The sequence below is a fragment of the Scophthalmus maximus genome, chromosome 12 (genome assembly GCF_022379125.1).
Source record: "Scophthalmus maximus strain ysfricsl-2021 chromosome 12, ASM2237912v1, whole genome shotgun sequence".
In the NCBI taxonomy this organism is placed as follows: Eukaryota; Metazoa; Chordata; class Actinopteri; order Pleuronectiformes; family Scophthalmidae; genus Scophthalmus; species Scophthalmus maximus.
Window position 1 is genome coordinate 4387882 of NC_061526.1, and position 19895 is coordinate 4407776.

The following is a 19895-nucleotide window of genomic DNA, read 5'->3' on the forward strand; positions in this document are numbered from 1 at the left end:
TAAAAGTTTGGTTCAGCTTCATTCAAATATACATCCCGACTTTCCCACGCACGCACACACGTACATACATACATACATACAGAGAGTCTTCCAAATATGTCCGAAAAACTAACAAAAAAATCCCAGTTTAAAAAAATAGCGAAAAAGTTCTTTGTACACTTACACATAACTGGTTACACGTTTCCAAAACCCTCACATACAACATTCACTCCCAGTACACAAGGTTATTAGCATCAAGCTACAGTGCTTTTTATAAAAACGCATGATCACAGTAGTTTCAAATAAAATGGCTCCTGATTTTTTTTCCTTTTTTTTTTTTTTTTGAGAATAAATAAAACAGTGGTGACAAAACAAGCTTCATTACAAACGTTAGGCCTCAGGACTCCCACAACTTTAGATTCGTCATGATTCAATGCAGCTCCCCGCTCTGAAATTAATAAAATGGGGATCTGCAAATACATGTGGGTGAAAAGTCGCTCCTCAATCCACACACACACACACACACACACACACACACACACACACACACACACACACACACACACACACACACACACACACACACACACACACACACACACACACACACACACACACACACACACACACACACACACACACACACACACACACACACACACACACACAGAGAGAGCTCATTGCCTCACCTGCTGCACCACATTAAAACGTGAGCCGTTGGCTCACGTTTTAATGTGAGCCAACGGCTCCTTTGAAAAAGGAAAAAAACGCACAGGAAAAGAACCTTAACATCTGCTGTTAAAACTCTTCTTGCACTGTCAAACACAGGCCGCCCCCTTCATTTTTTTTTTAAGATTAAAAATCCAAGAATAATCTATTGCAACTTGGATGCACGATCACCCGCCGCCTTGTTTCAGATCTGAGGATGTTTCCCACCGGTGCACCCGGACTCCACTTCCCTGACTCCGCAGACTCTTTATGAGAGTTGAAACGTTTCTAATTTACTCTACTGAGCTGACAGTTTGCTTCTGCGGAGGGAGAGTTTGGCAGTCGGAGGTGAAAAAAAAGTGTCGTATTTTTTTTTTATAAATATTTCATCGACAGCGGCAGGGGTGGCGCAACCCGAGAGGCAGAGTGGGACAGCAAAACTATGAAGGGAGCATTTGATGTTTTCTTTTTTCTTTTTTCCCCCTCTCAAGGGGAAAGAGGATGTGGAGGTACGCAGAAGAGAGACAGATAAGGACAAAGGGGGGATAGTTCTCCCAAAAGTCATAGTGGCTGGTTGTTGGAGGAAGGTACGAGGGAGTTTACAGAAAAGGGGAGACGAAGGTAAGTCACTAAGGAAAGGGGGAGGGAGGAAGGAAAGTGAGCAGCAATATGATTGGAGATTTGTTGTGTCTCTCATTGTCTACTTTACAGAAGTGTCTTTTTCCCTCCAGATGAGCGGCTTCAGAACTTCTTGGGGCCCCAGGCCGATGCTTGTTTTGGGGCCACGCCTGTCCCGAATGTGGGGAAATCCTCTGCACTGCTCATGTCAGGAGCCTGGAACAAACCGATATAAAAGAGTTTGATACAGTAAACAAATGATACAATTGTAATAAACAGGAGGTGTATCTTTCTGAAAATTGTAGGCTCCTTTCTTCAATCGACATTTAAGGTGACATCTCTCTACTAATGAGCGTTTCATGATAAACCAACAACAGGTTTTTTATTGACCTGGAAACAAATGATGCATATCTGCATCGTAGGTAAAGGGAAGCTAACAATCTGCACGTCCCACCTTGTTCCCTGCTGCGTTCCAGGGAGCGTCCCGCACCACAAAGCCCTTAGCCGGACCTCCAGTGCCGTCATCCCCTCCTCCTGCTCCTCCTCCTCCTCCATAGCGAGACGGGGGCTTCATGTACGCCGCCAAGGTCTCGGTCTCCGTCACACTGAGCATCTGAGAGGAGAGAAGAAAGCTGCTCATTAAACAAGGCAATGAACAAACAGGGTTTTAACAGGGTGTAGTAGAAGACTAAATGTATATGTTATAGTAGGGCATAAAAACGTCATAGTATAGTATGGCATAAAAGTTTAAATAGGATAGTAAGCTATAAAAATTGTCACAGTACAGTAAGGCGGAAAAAAAAAATCACAGTATAGTAGGGTATAAAAGTAAGGTATAGAAAACTCTATAGTATGGTAAGGCATAAAAACTCACAGTACAGAAGGCATTAAAAACTTCATAGTATAGTGAGGTATAAAAAGGTCAGAGTATAGTAATGTACAAAAGAACATGCTATAATGAGGAATAAAAAAACGTCATAGTATAGTGGAGTATAAAAACAGCCTGCTTTAAATGAGGGATAAAAAAAAATGTCAACAACCATTTTTTTTTTAAAATTTATCATGGAGACCGTGTGAGACCACTTCCTCCTTGGCTGACCCCAGTTCTCTCTACTCACATATTCCTCCTCCAAGTTGAGCAGGTGGTCGATGGCGTTGTCGACGGTGTCTGGAAGGCCCGTCACAGTCACTTTGTCTGGCTCGTCAGAACCTGGCTGAGGGAACCGGATATCCACCTGAAAAACATAAACAAGAGGAGAGAGGCATGGTGATGGTCAAGAGGTAGACAAGGCAGACAAGGGATGAAATGACTCTTGAAAATCTAAACCAAAATCGATACCTTGAACTCCTCCATCAGCTTGCGGATGGCCTTGCCGCGGGCTCCAATGATGCGGGCGTGGGTCCTAGGGTCCAGGTGAACGTCTTGGCTCACCATCTCCTGCAACTCGGCAACCAGCTGCTGAATGGACTGACGGGCCTCCTCCACATTGCGCTCGTACCCAGAGATCACGATCAGATCCTGGGAAGGGAGGTCAAGGATAGGAAAACAAAGCATGTAAGAAGAGGGCAACAAAGGAGGAAACATTTTTGGATCAGATGAAGAAGGAATGAGGAGTGTGTGTTAAAAAAGCAAGGATAACCAAGTCGTAAAAAACAATGAAAACTGATTTCTTTATATAAACTACATTACACACACCTGCTGCTCGTCTCCCTTGTCGGGGAACTGGATGCTGACGTCGTGGTCTTTTCTGATTTGGGAGATGACTGCTCCCTTACGACCGATGATCTTTGGATGGAACTTGGGATCTACAGACATGGTCACCTTGAAGCTGCGCAGCGCCTGGAGGGAAACGAAAAGCAGCGAGGTTCAGGATTGATCTAATACCAAAAATATATTCACAGTAAGCCAACATATAACATTTTTAAACACAAGGAACTCTAGAGGTAACTTGATGGCCTATGCTCAAGTAAGTATATCACATTCAAGTGAGTAACAAGGAGCAAAAAAACAAGTGTGATGAGAGGATTATGTAAAGAGGTTTACTCGGTCCTCCTGCTCGGCCTGCAGCTCTTTCACCCTCTCCAGCAGACCCAGTTTGGCTCGCTCCACGTTGGCCACCAGGCCCGTCACCTTGATCACATCCAGCTGCTTCTCGGGCTGCGGCACCCAGATGTTCACCTGCACGTGCAAAAAAGAAATTCAGATTCAGGCCTTTTGCCCCTGCTGCGTGAAATGTCTCTTGGCCAGGAGATGGCGCCAGAGCGTCGGCCAACCTCGTACTCCTCCATCATCTTCCTGATTCCGCTTCCCTTCTGGCCAATGATGTAGCGGTGCAGCTCGTAAGACACCTCCACGTCCTCCGTGATGGGCACCAATGCCTGAGGGGAGGAGGCAGAGACGAGATTATTATTCAGGAAAAGGATGATGGAGAGGGGGGTGGGGGAATAAAGACAAGACAGCATGACGTCTGAAACTGAAGAAGCAAAAGGTGCCTACCAGCAACGCGGATTTCGCCAGCTCACACTTTTCTGCCCGCCCAGAGATGGAGATGATGTCACACTTGCGGGGGACAAACTCTGCCTCTGGACTGACCTCACCGTTTTCTTGTGGCGGAGGCTCCTGACCTGTAATTTAGTCGTATCAGTGCGTATAAGCATCACAGCTGCATTAACACTTGTTTAAGCGTGTTGCGTTCCTGACCTGCGGAGCTGTCCTCCCTCTCTGGGAACTTGATCTGAACCTCGTGCTCCCTGGTGATGTGCTGAATGCGGCAGCCCTTGGGCCCCATGACGGCGCGGTGGTAGCGCTGGGGGATGGTAACCTCCACGCTCACCTGGGACTCCTGCTCGAGGGGAGGGGAAGAAGGTAAGGAGATAGCTGGGTAGCAACAGCGCTGACGCCAAACACAAATCACGTTCAGGAGGAGGACATCCATCACTCCTGGATGTGAAACACTGAGCAGAGCATGACTTTGCGGGACTAGGGGGGAACCACTCGAAAAATGTTTAGTTCCCCAGAAATTGATGTATCTGGATGTAGAGTCCTTGAAGACAATATAAATGTCCTCATCGACTTCCTAATCCTGCCTAAAATGTTAAATCTCACTACTATTGGCAGCATCAGTGAATTTGCACAACATTTAGATTTTACGACTTTGATTTAGCTTTGACCTGAACACCAATATTAAGCCAGATACAGTTATCTGTTGACAAAAGTAATTTCTCGTTAAAAGTTATAATCCAAAGCAAAAATAACTTCAAAAATATTTCTGGGAGGTGTCTAACCAGGTCCTCGATGATCTCCTGGATGCGTTTCTTCGCGGCCTCTACGCAGTCTTTGGCTCCCTTCAGAGTGACCCGTTGACTGTTGGACCCGGTTCGGGGGAAGCTCACGGCCACGCCGCCGTACTCCTCCGCCAGCTCCCGCAGCACCTGCCCTCTCCGACACACGAAGTGGCGGTGGTGGCAAACGTCCACCACCATGTTGTCCTCCACCACGTCGTCCTGGAGACGGAGAGAACACAGATGACGAGATGCTTATTAAAAAAGGAAGATTCTGAGGCTCAAAGCCACCAGTTTATTTTCTGCTGCCCTTTAAGTTTCCTTTGCAATTTATATCTATTCAATTTGTTCTCAATGCACTTAAGTTTTTAAGTATAAGCACTTTATAGTTACCAGGTTTTTGACCAGACTTTCCAGTTCCTTCTGAGCCAGACGAACGGCTTCCTCTTTCCCCACGATGGTGATCAGCTCCTGCTCCGTGTCGTCTGGTGACGGGAAGATGATTCGGGCCCCCGTCCTGTCCCGCACACGGCGGATATTTGCCCCACCGCGGCCAATCAAGAACTTGTGGTACTCTGGTTTCGCCTGCAGCTCGGCGGTGAAGTTGTTGACTTGCTGAAAGGGGGGGTTGGGAAGGAAAGAGGACAAGAAAAGGGTGTAATTTTTTGTCCTGTCCCTCCTTTTCTCTTTGTTGTCATTCTCTCCACTCGCCCACCAACCTTCTCCTCAGCCAGCTGCAGCAACTGTTTCTTGGCCTTCTCCACTTCTCCGGCGGGCCCTCTGATGGTGACCTTGTCCGAGCCGGATCCCTCGGAGGGGAAATGGATGTGGACGCCGCCGCAGTCTTCCATGATGGAGCGCACGAGGCAGCCTTTGGAGCCGATCAGGGAGTTGTGCAGCTTGGCTGGGATGGTGACCTCCGTCTCCTTAATGTTTGCCTGGTGGGACAGAAGAGAGACAGATGAATATATGCAAGTCATAAAGATCGGGGATACGTTGTGCGGTTAAAGATCGGAAAAGAAGAATATTTTAGTCGCCAAAACAAATTGGTTAGAGCCATTTTAAATCAATCTTATAGTTATATGGATTTAAACTTCGAGAATAATCACGGCATGCTTGGAAAATTATTTATGCATTTTTTTTTTATCATTTGAAGTCAAGAGATGGCAGGAAATGAGCAAGAGAGAGAGATTCAACAATGGGCTCCAGCCAAATTCAAACCGGGGGACGTTGCAGGGAGCGGTTGGCACGTCAACCCTGACACCACACTTCGTGGTCATCCTCAGCAGATGTAGTTTGCTCAGTTGCCCAAGTTGCTATTATGTGACCAGCGTTTCATACCAGCTAATGACAACTGAGTCGTTTCCATCTTTTAAGAGAGAGTAAAAGATGTGGTTTAAAGCTCAGGAGGAAAAAAAAAAATAAGTGGGCTGTGAATTCATACTTTCATCTCATGTTAGGGACCATGAAAGAAAAAAATAAAATCTTTGTCTTCCCAGAAAAAAAGCAGTCTCTGACTTCTCACCAGTTCTCTCTGGATGGAGAGGATTCGCTCTCTGGCCGCCTCACAGTTGCTCTTCTTGCCCGTGATTACAATCATCTCCGAGTTACTGTTCTCCGTAGGGAGGTCGATCTTCGTGTTGGTCTCTTCTCTAATCTGGTGACGTGAATAACAATGTTTTTTATTTTCTGCCTCTTGCAAAGTACATGATGTAAGGGTTTGTTTTGAATAAACCATCTTTGGGTCAAACATAACTACACTTCTTTTCAACAGATGTATAAGCTTAGCCGTGTCAAATAAAACAGAACTCATTAGACGTTGATGTTTAATGTAGAGCAAGTAGTTCTCACCTTTTTGATGTTGGCGCCGCCTTTCCCAATGATGTTTTTGTGAAACTGCTTGAAGATGGGAACAGAGAGTGAGAAGCTGTTCTCGATCTACAAAGAAAAAGAAAAACTGCTGTGAAGTGAAGAGTAGAGAGACGTAGAGAGACGGAGGCAGACGGAGGCAGACGGAGAAACGGCGTCAGAAAGCGGCGGCAGATCGTACCAGGTCGGCAATAATTTTCTGGAGGAACTTGGCACATTTCTCCACCTCGTTCTTTGGACCTCTTAGCTGGACAATGTCACTCTTCTGCGCCGGGTCGGGGAAATTGATAATGACCTAGATTAGAAGGAGAGATGAGACAACGTGTCATCAAATCAAATTAAAACCGGAGACAGAACAAGTCATTTTCGCGATGATGGACGAGCAAGATAAAGTGCAGATCATTCACCTCAGGGAACTTGTCGCGAACCTCTTTGATCTTCTCTCCCTTCTGGCCGATGATTGTCCGATGGAACTTCTGCTCCACGATCAGGTCTTTGGTGCGTTCGTTTTCCTGTGAACAGGAGAGGACTGTGAACATAAGCGATAAAAAGCTTTTTTTTGTCAACCAGTACGATAAATTAACTCCTGTTCTCACCATTCTGTGGACCATCTCCATGAGCTCCCTCCGTGCCAGCTGGACTCCTTTCGGGTCTCCTTCGATTCGGACCAGACCGCTCCGCTCCGAGTCCTGGGGGATTCGCACAGACACTTTGTACTGCTCCTTGATCCGGTTGACTGTAGAGAGGGGGTGAGGGAGAAGTGAACAGCCCAGCAGTGTAGGGGCCGCAGTTTTGTTTTTTTGTTTTTCTGCTGAGATCATCAGAACTGTAGTCTACTCACTGTTGGCTCCGTTCTTTCCGATGAGGTGTCTGTGGAAGCGCTGGTCGATGATGACTTCGGTGTAGTCCATCCTCACCAGCTGAACAAGGAGGGAGATTTAAGATGTGTCACTGACTTGGAGACAAAGTGAAGAAGTACTGTCAAATCGATCTCTTGTGTTTCTCAGATGTTTTGTGCTAACTGACAGAAAATAAAAATTTAGCTTTAGCCCCTTCTCAAATAAACTATATTCAAAGTCAGCGTGTGTGTGCGTGTGTTACATACAACATACAATTTTCCCTTAATCAAACTTAAAGTTACGTATAAACATTATACGCTAAACGACTACTGATGACAAGTCATCCCATTGTCCTGTATGTTGAATAACCACACTTGTTCGGGAAACAATTGGGTTGTAACGTGTGAATAAGATCGCTAGCTCCGTTATCATAGTTTTGAAATGTTCAATCTGTTTCATAAAGAAAAAAACATTTGATGTGAATATAACAACCATACACATTTCTATGTTGTTGTAAGCTACACCGAAGCACTGCTCAGATGTTTGTGCAGGTCTGTCTTTGGTTTCCAGACTTTATGTTAAAGAGGTTTTCGCTGAAAAAAAAAACATGAACTGAGCTCTGTGTTTGTGTACGTGCGAGTACCGACCAGGTCCTTGATGATCTCCTGAATCTGGGCCTGAGCCTGCTCCACCTCCTCCGTAGGCCCCTCCAGACTGATGCGCTCCTCGCCGTCCGTAAACTCGATGTGAACCTACACACACACACACACAAATGACCATGACGCGATAAAAGAGCCATTTCTCCTGCCCCACCTTGTGTTGATTCTCCTCAGTGTCACAGTTAAATACACAAATCTCAGTCCATGTTACTAGTTTCAATCTTTAACTATCCTCTGCCAAGCTGCAGTCACTATTGTGCTTCATCATTTGCCATTTTACAAGACGCAGGATCGTACACACCGTCTGCCACTCCGGGTTATACTGCAGGGGCAGGATGGGGATTTTGTTTTTCTCCGCCTTCAAAGTCAGATGATCTCTCTCCTCTTACCCGTGGCAGCTGCTGTGTGATCCGCCCAATGTTCTGTCCTTTCTTGCCGATGATGAAGCGATGCAGCCAGGCCGGAGCCGTAACCTCCACCACTATCACGCTCTTCGCCTGAACAAAAATTTGCATTAATGAGTTCACGGTTATAAATGTATTCATCACAAGCTACGTGGAGATTTGTTGTAGCCTCCTATTTCACTGATTTTCCGGCAAACAAGTAAAGATCTAATTTGTGATCATAGTCTTTGTCACAGCCCCCCCCCCCCCTTCTCTTCCTCACCTTGGCATAGACCTGTGTGAGCGCTGGTCCCAGCTTGTCGGGCTCCCCCCTGAGGATGATGGTCTCCGAGCCGGAGTCCAGAGGGGGCATCTCCACGGACACCCCAGTGGCCTCCAGGATCTCCTGCAGGGTGTTGCCCTTTGGACCGATGATGTACTTGTGCTGAGACTTCTTCACCTCTACGGAGATGGTGGTGGTCTTCCTCTTCTGCGGGGCGAAAAAGGGACGAGACTGAACATTAACAGCAGCATGGAGAAAGAGATTTATGGCAGGAGGAAGGAGAGCTGGAGGAAGTGGCAACACAACAGAAGACAAAATGATAAAATGACAGAAACGGGAAGTGGAAACGACAGCAGATAAAAGTTAGAGTGAAAAGAGGGAAGAGGTGGATTTAGAGACGGAAATAAACGGACATAGGTTGAGCCGAGTGCAAGGAGAGAGATGGAGAGTGATTGAAAGCATGAAGCCAACAGAGACATTTTATTTGTTTTTGCCCCTCATACATATGAACCAAAATTACATTAGCATTCTCATCCTGTTGTCGTCTGGTAAAATCCAATCTTCTCTCCGCATTATCTCCGGCCTGCCCGTCCCCAGCGCTTATCTGGCGCACACATACTTCCTCTCACTGCGTTTCGTCCATTCATCTTTTATAGTTTCTTGCAATCTGGATAAACCTTCTCTTTCCAAAAAAAAAAAACCCCACCACAACCCACACAGGTTGTCCAACTGTAAGAAAACATGTTTTATTATAGATGAGGTTTAAGATCTCGGCCGCGGAGAGAACAAGTGGTTTCAAGCAAGACTGTGGGGAGAAGCAGGAATTTAACATCTGCAGTCATGCGTGCGTGTGCTGCCACACAGCCCCGAGCTGAGCCCCGAGGTGCTGCTTTAGTGGTTTTTTTGTTCCTCGTTTTGCTTTTTGCTTTCTTTCTATGCCTCCTTTGATATTTCGACATGTTCCCCGTTTACGAAGTTTTGACATTTTGATGAAAAAGTAAATGTTAAAATAATCATCAGCAGTGATAAAATGAAAATAGATTCGGCACTCACTGAAACAAATGGAATCAAACAACGGCAAAAACGATTTAAGATGAAAAAAGAAAGAAACCCAGAAATAAACGTTAAACAACCTAAGTTTTCCCTTACTAGCTTGACTCAAGATATTGCTAAGCCACTAATTACTGTAAAAGATAATCAATTAAACGTCACCTAATTAATTCTAGGTTAGTTAGAACAGCGTCACATGGCCTCTACGATCAACGCGTACCTTGTCCTCATAGATGGCTCGGATGCGGTTGACCGCCAGGGCGACGGCCTCCTTCTCCCCGGTGATGACGATCTCGTCCTTGGGCAGGCTGGGCGGGGGGATGCTGATGCGCGCGCCCGTCTCCTGGCTCAGCTCCTGCACCAGCCGGTTGTGGGCGCCGGCGATGAAGGGGTGGAAGGCCTTCTCCAGGGACAGACGCTCCACCGCACGCTTGTCCTGGAGAGTTGGTGAGCGAGGCAGAAAACACCCGATCAAACGACCGGACGTGCAAATATTTGGTTTTTCAAAAGATACTGGAGAAGACGTTTGGTGATTTAGAGAGGAAATATCTATATTCTGTCAGCAAGATTAATTATGTATAAAGAGACGGCAAAGTCAATTTTAAAAAAAAAAAGAAAGAAATGAAACCACAAATTGGCCCCAGCAGGCCGACCTGTTCAGCAGAGATGAGCAGGATCTCGTGGCGAGCTTTCTCGATGCCCTCCTTGGTGCCGGTGATGCGGATGTTTGCGCTGGGGTCGTCGGGACGTGGAATGGCGATCTTCGTGGCCGTCTTCAGCTCCAGCTCCTGCAGCTTCTCGCCGTTCTTTCCGATGACAAAGCGGTGGTGCTCCTTGGGGATGGCGACCGTGGCTGAGGCCTGGGGGAAGCGTTGGGGAGAAATGTGGACTAGATTTAGTCATGCAATGGAAACGGTGATTTTTAAAGTTTAGACATATCCATCCACAAAACAAATTTGTTGGTGTACCTTTTTTTCAGATTCCACATTAATTCGATATTAGAAAAGAAACAAGGCATTTCTAGTTTCTAATTCATCATCGACAGCTATTGAGTAAATTAAAAGAGTTTTCACATAAAGGTGCTCACTTGGTAGCTGAACAGATACAGAGGAATTCGACTTTGAGAAGGACAGATGGTTTTCCCATACTATTGTATCAAAAACACTGCAGCTCAGCTAAACAGGTGAAACCTCAATGTACCAACTGAAGTGGAAATCAGCAAGTTCGCTGCCGGAGCCCAGAAAGGCCGCCCTCGGGAGCTGACGGACATTTTTCAGCTCAACTTTTTTTTTGTCCCAAACTGTCCGACTTTGCGCAGCGAGTCGTTTTTTCTATCTGCTGCTGGTCCAAGCCATCCTTGTGTATCATTGGATTTTGAGTTATCTCCTTAAATTTTAGCACCGCGACAAAAGAAAACAATAAAAAGTAACAGATTGTCGCATAAAAAACCTCATCTGGTCCCATTCATCAGTTGAAGTGGTGGTGCTCTCCACCCCAGCAGTATTTCTCAGTGTTATTCATTATCAGGGCAAACATCTTTTCTACATTTCTGTCATGCGGATGATGTGAAAAGTTCAAGAATTTCTGTAAATCTCTACAATACAAATGGTTCAACACTAGAACATACAACAACAACAACAACAACAACAACAACACTAACAACTGTAAAATAAACATTACAAAGTCATATCACAGGCTCAAGTAGCCAGGTACCAACATCTGTTTTAATTGGAAATAACTTATTAAAGTTTTCTAAGCTTGTACCTTCTGCTTCATTGGTCGTTTCAGATTCCATCCTATGTCATAATGACATTTACTGGGTTTTATGAATTGCTTATGGAACCTATAAGACAACTTTTTCAACACATTTAAGCCAGAAAACATGGCAGACACCCACGAGTACCCCACAATATAGACATTTTAACACAACAGAGCACAAACAAACACGGTAAGTTCACCTGTGTCTGCAGGCGAGCTACAATTTCCTTGCGCGCCTTCATGACGGAGTCCAGTTTTCCCGTGACCATGATGGAAAGGCCCTGGTCTTTGGCCAGGGACAGCTCAATGTGGGCCCCTGTTCGCTGCATGATTTCCAAACACACCTTGGCCTCCTCGCCCTCCCCGAACTGGCTGTTGTCCTTGTAGCGACGCTCCTCCAGGGGCACGTGGAACACCTGGGGACGGGAGCCGGTCGGAGGGGGAGGAGGGGCGAACAGGTGCATTTTAGTGAGCTGCTTTAACGCCACTGAAAAATGGCTTGGGGTCAAAATGGAATTAAGATCAGACAAATATCCAAAGACCAGATAAATGCATGACAGACAGACATTTTGTTTTTGTTTTAGACTGTTACATTTGAAACTGAGAGCAGAGTATTTTAACTTTTCTTCTTTCAACATGTTTGTGTGTGTCACTAGTAACATTTGTACATGTAGGCGTGTCTGTGTGTGTGTACTCAGTGGTTTTACCTGGGTGATGACAGAGGCTTTGATGGGCCTGATCTTGCTGCCCCACGCTGAGGCCGGCTCCCCGGCCTTCTCCCCTGGTGCTCCCTTCTCCGGCAGCGGAGGGAAGGCCTCGAGGTAGGTGGGGATGTAAGCCTCATCCTCTGGGACGCAGCCTTGCCCGGAGAGACAAAGATATATATATATATATTTTAAAAAAGAGCCAATGATAAAGGGGAAGAAAACAATACGAGAAGACCCAGAGGAAAAGAGGGATAGAAATAATACAGGCCTTGTGTTAAAAAAAAGGATCACATACAGAATGAGTAAAATGGAAAACACAAAACACAAATGAAAGACGGAGAAAATCTAAATACCTTTACCTGAGCTCTTGAGCTGATAGGTGGCTACTAAGCTTGGGCTAGTAAAGTAAAAACGTTGTAAGAAAATGGACATTACCTGTTATCTCCTGGTCCTTGAGGCCACTGCGATGCTCCGCAAAGCTCTCCGGGGTCAACACTGCCACTGAGCTCATGGTTCAAGACTTGTTCCGCTATTCCACTACAATGGAGAGAAAAAAAAGGGAATAAATCAAACCCTTTTACCTCAGAGGAGACAATTAGCTGCAGTATCTGCATGAAATTTCATATACATAAAGTACAGACTGCACGATCCCACAGCAAAAAAATAGCCATCGGAAACACCGACGGAGGAAGCCGATTTCAAACTGTGTCTCTGATGTTCTCTGTCCCTCCCTTGAACGCACCGTTGTATGTGATTGCTATCCACCGGCCCTAAGAAGCCCGAGGTCGCTTCTGTGGTATCGACAGACTTGCACTGGCATGGCGACCGACACCTGAGGTGCTGCAATTAACACTTTACAAGTCTCAGACAAACACAGCGAAATACAAAGCCTCAGGGACAGGGGGTTATCGCAAGTCAAAGAGCTGTCCTCCGCTAAAAACAACGGATGCTCACGTCACAGGATCTTGTCTGATTACACTACTGCAGAGGGTCAACCGAGAAATCCAAACAAATAAAAACTCAGAACTGCCATAATGATTGTGCTTGAAACCAACTTCGTGAAAACACAAAGACAGCCTTGGGATTCAGGGAGACTACTGCTGGGTTTTTTTCATGGCAAGAATAAAGATAATTTGAATGCCTTCAAGCACAAATTTACGAGATCCCATAAAAATGAGTCTCTTATTAACAGTTGATGGAGCAAATCAACTTTAGTCTCCGACATCTCTGGAGTCTTCTGGTTTTCTACATAAAGTTGCATTTCCGAATTAGCAGTTAAGCCGTGAGGGATGATGGGAATCATTTTTAATATCATTTAAACGCGTTTTTCCTCACTCACAAACGGGCATAAAAATTAATCTCCGGGATCCGCTGCTTGTGTGATGCTTCTGGCTGAGCACAACAGTGATTGTGTTATTATCTCAAATCCCAAGTGTCCCATTGGGGTTTGCTTCTCTTGAAAACGTTGCTATGTACTCCCAGTGTGTATTCAGATCATACATGTCGTGTGAAATCGTAAGTTACTGTGTGGAAAAAATACAAGACGGACGACAAGGAATAAAGCGCAAAACCATGTGGGAAAAAACTGTAACGCTGGGTTATAAACTCTGACCTCAACTAAAGGTGGTCCAGTCAAACTACAATAAACAAAGTGATTCCAGGCTTACCTGCAAAAGGTCAATTGCCAGAGAGTCCGTCCAGTTAGCGGCTACCGTAGGCGCTTCAGTGTGAGTGTGCGTTTCAGCTCCTGGATGCACAGAGAAGGAGAAAAGAGATGAAAAGTGAACAGTGTGAATCCCCCCCCCAAAAACGCTCCACAGATCAGAGACTAGGTTTAATGCTGGAAACACCCACACTGCACTGCACCTTACACTGCTTGGATGTGATTCACTCTCCTCCTGCCCCCCGTTTTCAACATCTCTCTGCCTTCTTCACAGTTTCGCAAATTCAATAGCCGGATATTGGTTTTAACATGAAAAAAAAGATGCTATTTCTTTCTGTCACGCAATATTTTTGTAAATTCAGCCCCAGGTGTTTTATAATGGGTTCACATGGGGGGGGGGGTATAACTTAACCCTGAAAGCAGCTACTCGGTCTGACATTACAAACTCAATGCTGTGCAGCCAAAGAGTGTTCAACTTTTACAAATTCCCCAAATTCCAAAAGATACCAAATTAGGCGAGATAAGGTGCAAGACATGCAGGACATTTCCATTTGACGCATCAGCGGAAAGCCAGGTAAAAACATGTCGTTTGAAGTTTGAACATTTAACCCATTTAGCCTTTTTCTTCCAAAGGCGGAAGAAGCTGCCATGTGACAGTGTCAGACAGTGTGGAAAAGGCTCTTTTTTGTATTATTTAAAGCTACTTAAATGGAATACACAGTTTCAAAATAATGTGTTATGAGCAGCGGTGGACTTCTACATAGGCAAATGTAAAATATATCTTTTTCCATCTATATCCCCCATCTTCATTCATTCGACTACTACTCACCATGCGGAAGAGGACTGTGCACACAAAACAACAACAACAACAACAAAAAAAAGGATCGCGATACTTCTATAAATTGTTGAGGTTTTAAATTTGCCGATATGGTTGCTGATCCTCTACCGTGCATGACCAATCTGGATTTTTGCCACGGGGTTCATTTCTGCAAGTTATCACATCGAAATCCCACTCGGCGAGAAAACTTGACAGAAACAAAGAGCGCTCGGCCGGCTGACTGCAACACAACACACCGAGAGCTGCGGCTGTGACCGTCGAGTCCGCCGCGTCAGCCGTTTTTCCTACCGATTAAAAAGACACAAGAAACTACAAAAAAACGGCGCAGGAGCGCGCGCGCGACCGACGCGTTTCCAGCCCGAGTCACATCTTCGGATCGGCGGCTTTAACGGGATGCGCTGCGTGGCTGTTTTCTGTTAGCTCGCGGGGCTAACGTTATCCTCTCCGCTAACGCTGGCGAGTCCAATGGTGTTAGCCGAGCTCGCTGAGCCAACGCGCGTCGCTTGTGCTCCGACCTCGGCCGGTGATGATTAGGGCGCAAGGACTTTCTGATAATCGGCTAAAAAAAAAAATAAATAAAAACAACAACAAGCCGGGCAAAGGCAGATAACCAGCTCGCTAGCACCACGGGGCTTCGCTAACCTGGCTAACCCCGCGGACTTGCTTCTCGCTCCAGACGGGACCGGCTTTCACGCCACCGTGCCTGGACTCTTAGACTCCCTCCGCCGTGCTCAGGTTTTTAGATAATAATGTCAAAAGAAAGCAGCGGACATTAAGATAAACAGAGGAGTCTTACCTTTCAGAGAGAAAGATATAGCGGAGGGTGTGTGTGGTCGACAGGTGATGGTGTAAACACAGACGTGATTGGTCTAGGAGCATTTCCTCTGCCGGCGGAGCGATACGAGCAAATGCACTTGCGACTCACCGAGTTTAAAGCAAATGCCGCAGTATCTTTGCGCGACAGGGACATCCAGGTTAAATAGATCCTCGTTGCAATGTGTCTCGCTCCGGTGCCATATTCACCCGCGAAAGGTCCACGTGTGTTTTCTCCTGATTGATAATCAATAAACGAAAGAACTAACTTAAGTTATCAGCGCCTCGTAACGTCTCGCGTCCGTCAAACTCACCGGGTCTACTTGTCATTCATAATGGCCCTGGTCTGCTCTGCGGGGAGTCACAGCATCGTACTTCTGAAGTTATATTACAGCACAGATAAAAGCATAGAAAAAATAATACAATAAAATAGTTTTAATTAAGAATTTAGGAGTTATAAACGAAATGTCGTCATAGGTTCAAATGTTGAAATAGTAAGCGAACTAATTGAGGATTTGTGAATGTACATTTTCAATAAGTGAGTCGAAATTATGCCTGAATAAAATCAATAATTATCTAGTACTCGCTACTAATACTTTTGACTTTGTAAAAGTATAATCTCTCTAATAATTGTGAGTTTGGAGAGCAAGTCCATTAAGACAGCAGTAAGTGGGCCTACTTTATGAGAAAGTCAATATTTTGAGTAAAAGCTGTGATGTGGTGAATCCAAATTAAATCAAACAATCAACATCATGAGCTTGTAAGCAATTGTGAGTTTCTAAGTAAGCGTTAATAGAGTTGATGGGGTGATGAGATGTAAAATCTATTTTTAAAAAGGTGCTAAAACTAAATTGAGAAATCTTGAGTATTGAGTATCTATTATGACAATCAACCCAAATTCCTAGAATGCAAATCAAATTCTTAAATTGGAAATAAACTTACACTTTAAAATCTAATTTGCCGAAACTTTTGGCCAACATTTACAGCTCGATTATTAGTGTTCTCACGTGGCAGTGAAACGATAAAACATCCAGAAATCCAAGAATTATCCTGTTTGCGCGTGTTCCTGGCTCAGGCACTAGGTGGCGGTAGGACACAGAGGTAAAATACAGAGGTGAGGGGGCGGGGTGAAGACAGGAACTAAACACCTGCCTCTGTGCACCTGTTCAAACATGAGGTATGTACATATACATGTACCGGATAATGTGATTTTCATTTACAGGCACTGATCACCAGATTATGGTGCTTGGTCAAACACAGAGGTTCAATATATATTTTATAAGGACTTAACAAGGAAAAACAAATAAAACATCATACTTGTGTAACCTCAACCATAAAATACAATAACATATATATATGCATATATTTAGAGGATAATTGATTCCTGTGTATATGATTAGTGTCTGGGGCGTTAGTGGATTGTGAGATTAAAGAAGTTGTGGAAGTTTGCAATGTGCTTCAAAATAAGAGTCTCCAAAATAAAACGAGAAACCGAGTTCACCGAAGCCACATTTTTGTTAGACAATGCATTAACACACAGTAATACAAATGTAAATCACGCAAGAATGAAAGATAATCCATAATTGGAGAGGATACAGCTCTATTTTGTCTTTATTATCCCCAAGAGGAAATTTGACACTCAAACTTGAGCATAAAACATATTTAATAAAGCATAATCATAAGGTATATCATGCACTTCAAGTTATTTTGAATCCATCATTCAAATTAATGTTAAACAATGCCTATCACTAAGATAATTTGCTGGCTTGTTGGGATCATTGAACAGTTTTGAAGCACTACAAAAAAAACATTTGCATTGTCTTGTGAAGTTATATTCATAATATGAATGTACTTTTGCTTGAGGGTGTGTTCAAGATTCACAGCCTTCGTTTCCCAGACATCACGACTAAAGTTCACTGCCGAGACATCAAGTTGTTGTTGTTTTTTTCGTGATATTATTTTATTTACAAAGCCATGGTTTCGTTCAGGGTTTTATTTTGAAGTCCCTTACAGGAACCTCGCCACATTACAGCATGTGACTTACCGGTTTCCAGCCGGGTTGTTACGGTTGTTACACTCCCACCTCCCCTGCCCTCTCCTCCCGTCTCACACGGGCTGCGGGGTAACAAAGACGAGACAACGGGAGGGGGATGATGGGAGCTCGGACCACAAATCCCACTACAAAACTGAAACCGCTTCGCTTTTCTCATTTTTCCATGTAACGGATCGTTTTAACAGCACATTTTAAGATCAAAGTTCAACCAACGCGGCTGCGCCCCGGATCGATTTTAAACCTGAAGCTTTCGATCTTGGGAGGAAGAAAAGAAAGAAAGAAGCGAACTACAGTATGTTGGACTGCCGACACTAGAGCCGAATGACCGGAGAAACACTAACGGACATGTCTGAATGACTGTGGTAAGTTTTCATTTCTGCACGTCGCATTTTAAGCGAGTTTTGGCCAGTATTGACAATTTAGCAAGTGCAGTTTGGTTGAGACTATAAGCACCTGTTCCCTTGTGGAAAACCGCAGAAATACTTAAATTGAATAAAACTTAAATTATAGTGACATTGTTATACTGTAAATTATTATCGTATCACTCTGTCATTACTGCAGCATTCCCCTTTATATAATATTTTGACCTCATATCGCATTTTACGCACTCAGCCGTATAAGAATAAGGGATAAGAAAATATGAACTATTAATGGCAAACATATTCAATAACCTGTCCGTGACACTCAACACATCTTTATGAATATGTAAACTGGGACAATTGGAAACTCAATTAGGTCTCATAGTTGTGATATTTCCCTGTAGCACATTTCCATAAGATATAAGCATCATATTTACAGTGGGGTCCTAAAGTCTGTGACGTATAGGGAAGTGGTCTGCACCTTTGATTATCCATGGGAAGGCTTTTCCATATATATATATATCCCTGTGTGTGTGTATATATGTGTTTTCTTTTTTTCGACACACCTTTTACGTCCCTGCTTCCTGTCCAACGTGGAGCTCGCAGCCACATCACATCACATGTGCTATATTGATTGGTCGATGCTGTTCAGGCTAGAGTGGCTCTCTTAAAGACCCCCTACCCATTTCTCACACACGGACCCATTAGAGCAGATGGCAAACTGTACACACACACACACACACACACACACACACACACACACACACACACACACACACACACACACACACACACACACACACACACACACACACACACACACACACACACACACACACACACACAGAGAGCATTGTGTCAATGGAAGCCCCCCCCGCCGCCATAAGCACTTAAGGATTGTTCTCAAGCTGGTCCGATTGAAGGGATCACACCATATCTGATATGTATTGGATTTACCAGGACAAATACTCTTACTGGAAATGAAAGACTTGGCCCACTGACCCAGCCGGAGTGTGTCGCGTCCAGTCGACTGGACGGACGCGGCTATTGAACTAACCAGGTCGAAAATGGCAAAGGCAGACAAAAGACCTGAAGTCTGGTTAGGGGCTGACTGAAAGAAAGTAAGGTTGGGGGGGGGGGGCTCAAGTGTACCACATATCAGAGTGTGCTGTCCTCGAGATGAGGACGCTCCCTCCCTGTTGGAGGTTTTGTATGTCACCCTGTGGACAATGATGATAACCAGAGGGCCAAATCTGAAACCTTTACAAACCTACATCACACCCACACACTCTAGTATATCATGTTTCCAGCTGTCAGAGTATATTACAAACTAAGAGTATTTTTTTTTTTAATCTGAAAAACGTCCCTTTAGATTTCAAATTTAAAAAAACAGAAGAAGTGTCAGGAAACCAATAGATGTACAACTGGTTGCTGTTGAGTGGTTATAACATCCTTTTTTTTTTTTTTCTCCTTTCTAAAGAAGTCTCATTCATTTTTTATTGCACGCATTCCTGCTTTGTCATTTTCTAATTATTCCAGACATGGCCGTCTATCTGCAGCACACAAACCCCCCCGGTCAGGCTGAAACGTGAAACCCTGTCTGTCTCTTTTATAGTACGGCCACCGACTGTGCAATATCTTCTCTCAAACTGGTCGGACTCGCTGGTGCAGTTCCTCGGCAACAAACAGCTACTGGTTGTGCGTTGCTGTGTGTGGAGAAGAAGACGCGTTGAGTTAGATCACGAACTGTGACACTGTTGTTTGCCTGCAGTGCCGTTGATTCGTTTCCCCGACTTTAATCTGTGGTGCGACTGAGTCAATCTCCAAGTCAAACGCTGGATTCTACATTTCCCACAATGCATTTTCAATAGCATCTTTGGGAAATGCCCACATCCTTTAAACTCCGTCCATCCTCTCTCAAACTCCACAATCAAACTAAACTTGAAGCACTGATTTCTCAGAGATAACAATGAAACCAGTGCAGTAACAAATTTCTGCCCCCTCTCTCTCTCTCTCTCTCTCTCATATCTGCAT

The 19895-nt window shown here is 44.6% G+C and overlaps 2 protein-coding genes across 6 annotated transcripts in view; one reads left to right on the plus strand and one right to left on the minus strand.

Moving 5' to 3' along the window:
- hdlbpb (high density lipoprotein binding protein b) overlaps positions 1–19895 on the minus strand; it is a 22106-nt gene continuing 2211 nt past the window's right edge. The window contains exons 1-28 of one of the 4 annotated variants that reach the window (XM_035647418.2): positions 15433–15557; positions 13803–13882; positions 12571–12672; positions 12136–12287; positions 11629–11844; positions 10324–10530; positions 9891–10106; positions 8621–8827; positions 8344–8451; positions 7943–8047; positions 7298–7376; positions 7053–7192; positions 6864–6968; positions 6638–6751; positions 6439–6525; positions 6113–6244; positions 5307–5525; positions 4981–5202; positions 4591–4809; positions 4007–4148; positions 3803–3930; positions 3580–3684; positions 3350–3484; positions 3002–3145; positions 2645–2824; positions 2424–2540; positions 1760–1918; positions 1–1521 (exon numbers count right to left, since the gene is read on the minus strand). In XM_035647418.2, coding sequence (XP_035503311.1) covers positions 1429–1521; positions 1760–1918; positions 2424–2540; positions 2645–2824; positions 3002–3145; positions 3350–3484; positions 3580–3684; positions 3803–3930; positions 4007–4148; positions 4591–4809; positions 4981–5202; positions 5307–5525; positions 6113–6244; positions 6439–6525; positions 6638–6751; positions 6864–6968; positions 7053–7192; positions 7298–7376; positions 7943–8047; positions 8344–8451; positions 8621–8827; positions 9891–10106; positions 10324–10530; positions 11629–11844; positions 12136–12287; positions 12571–12646 — 3807 coding nt within the window. In that variant the 5' untranslated portion in view covers positions 12647–12672; positions 13803–13882; positions 15433–15557 and the 3' untranslated portion in view covers positions 1–1428. Of the gene's footprint in view, positions 1522–1759; positions 1919–2423; positions 2541–2644; positions 2825–3001; positions 3146–3349; positions 3485–3579; positions 3685–3802; positions 3931–4006; positions 4149–4590; positions 4810–4980; positions 5203–5306; positions 5526–6112; positions 6245–6438; positions 6526–6637; positions 6752–6863; positions 6969–7052; positions 7193–7297; positions 7377–7942; positions 8048–8343; positions 8452–8620; positions 8828–9890; positions 10107–10323; positions 10531–11628; positions 11845–12135; positions 12288–12570; positions 12673–13802; positions 13883–14627; positions 15157–15278; positions 15298–15432; positions 15558–19895 lie in introns of those variants that run through there. The other 3 variants (XM_035647441.2, XM_035647433.2, XM_035647425.2) reach the window with 3 other exon arrangements.
- arhgef15b (Rho guanine nucleotide exchange factor 15b) overlaps positions 17326–19895 on the plus strand; it is a 14765-nt gene continuing 12195 nt past the window's right edge. The window contains exon 1 of one of the 2 annotated variants that reach the window (XM_035647458.2): positions 17326–17864. The gene's annotated coding sequence lies outside the window, so the exon portion shown is untranslated. The remainder of the gene's footprint in view (positions 17865–19895) is intronic. The other variant, XM_035647449.2, reaches the window with a different exon arrangement.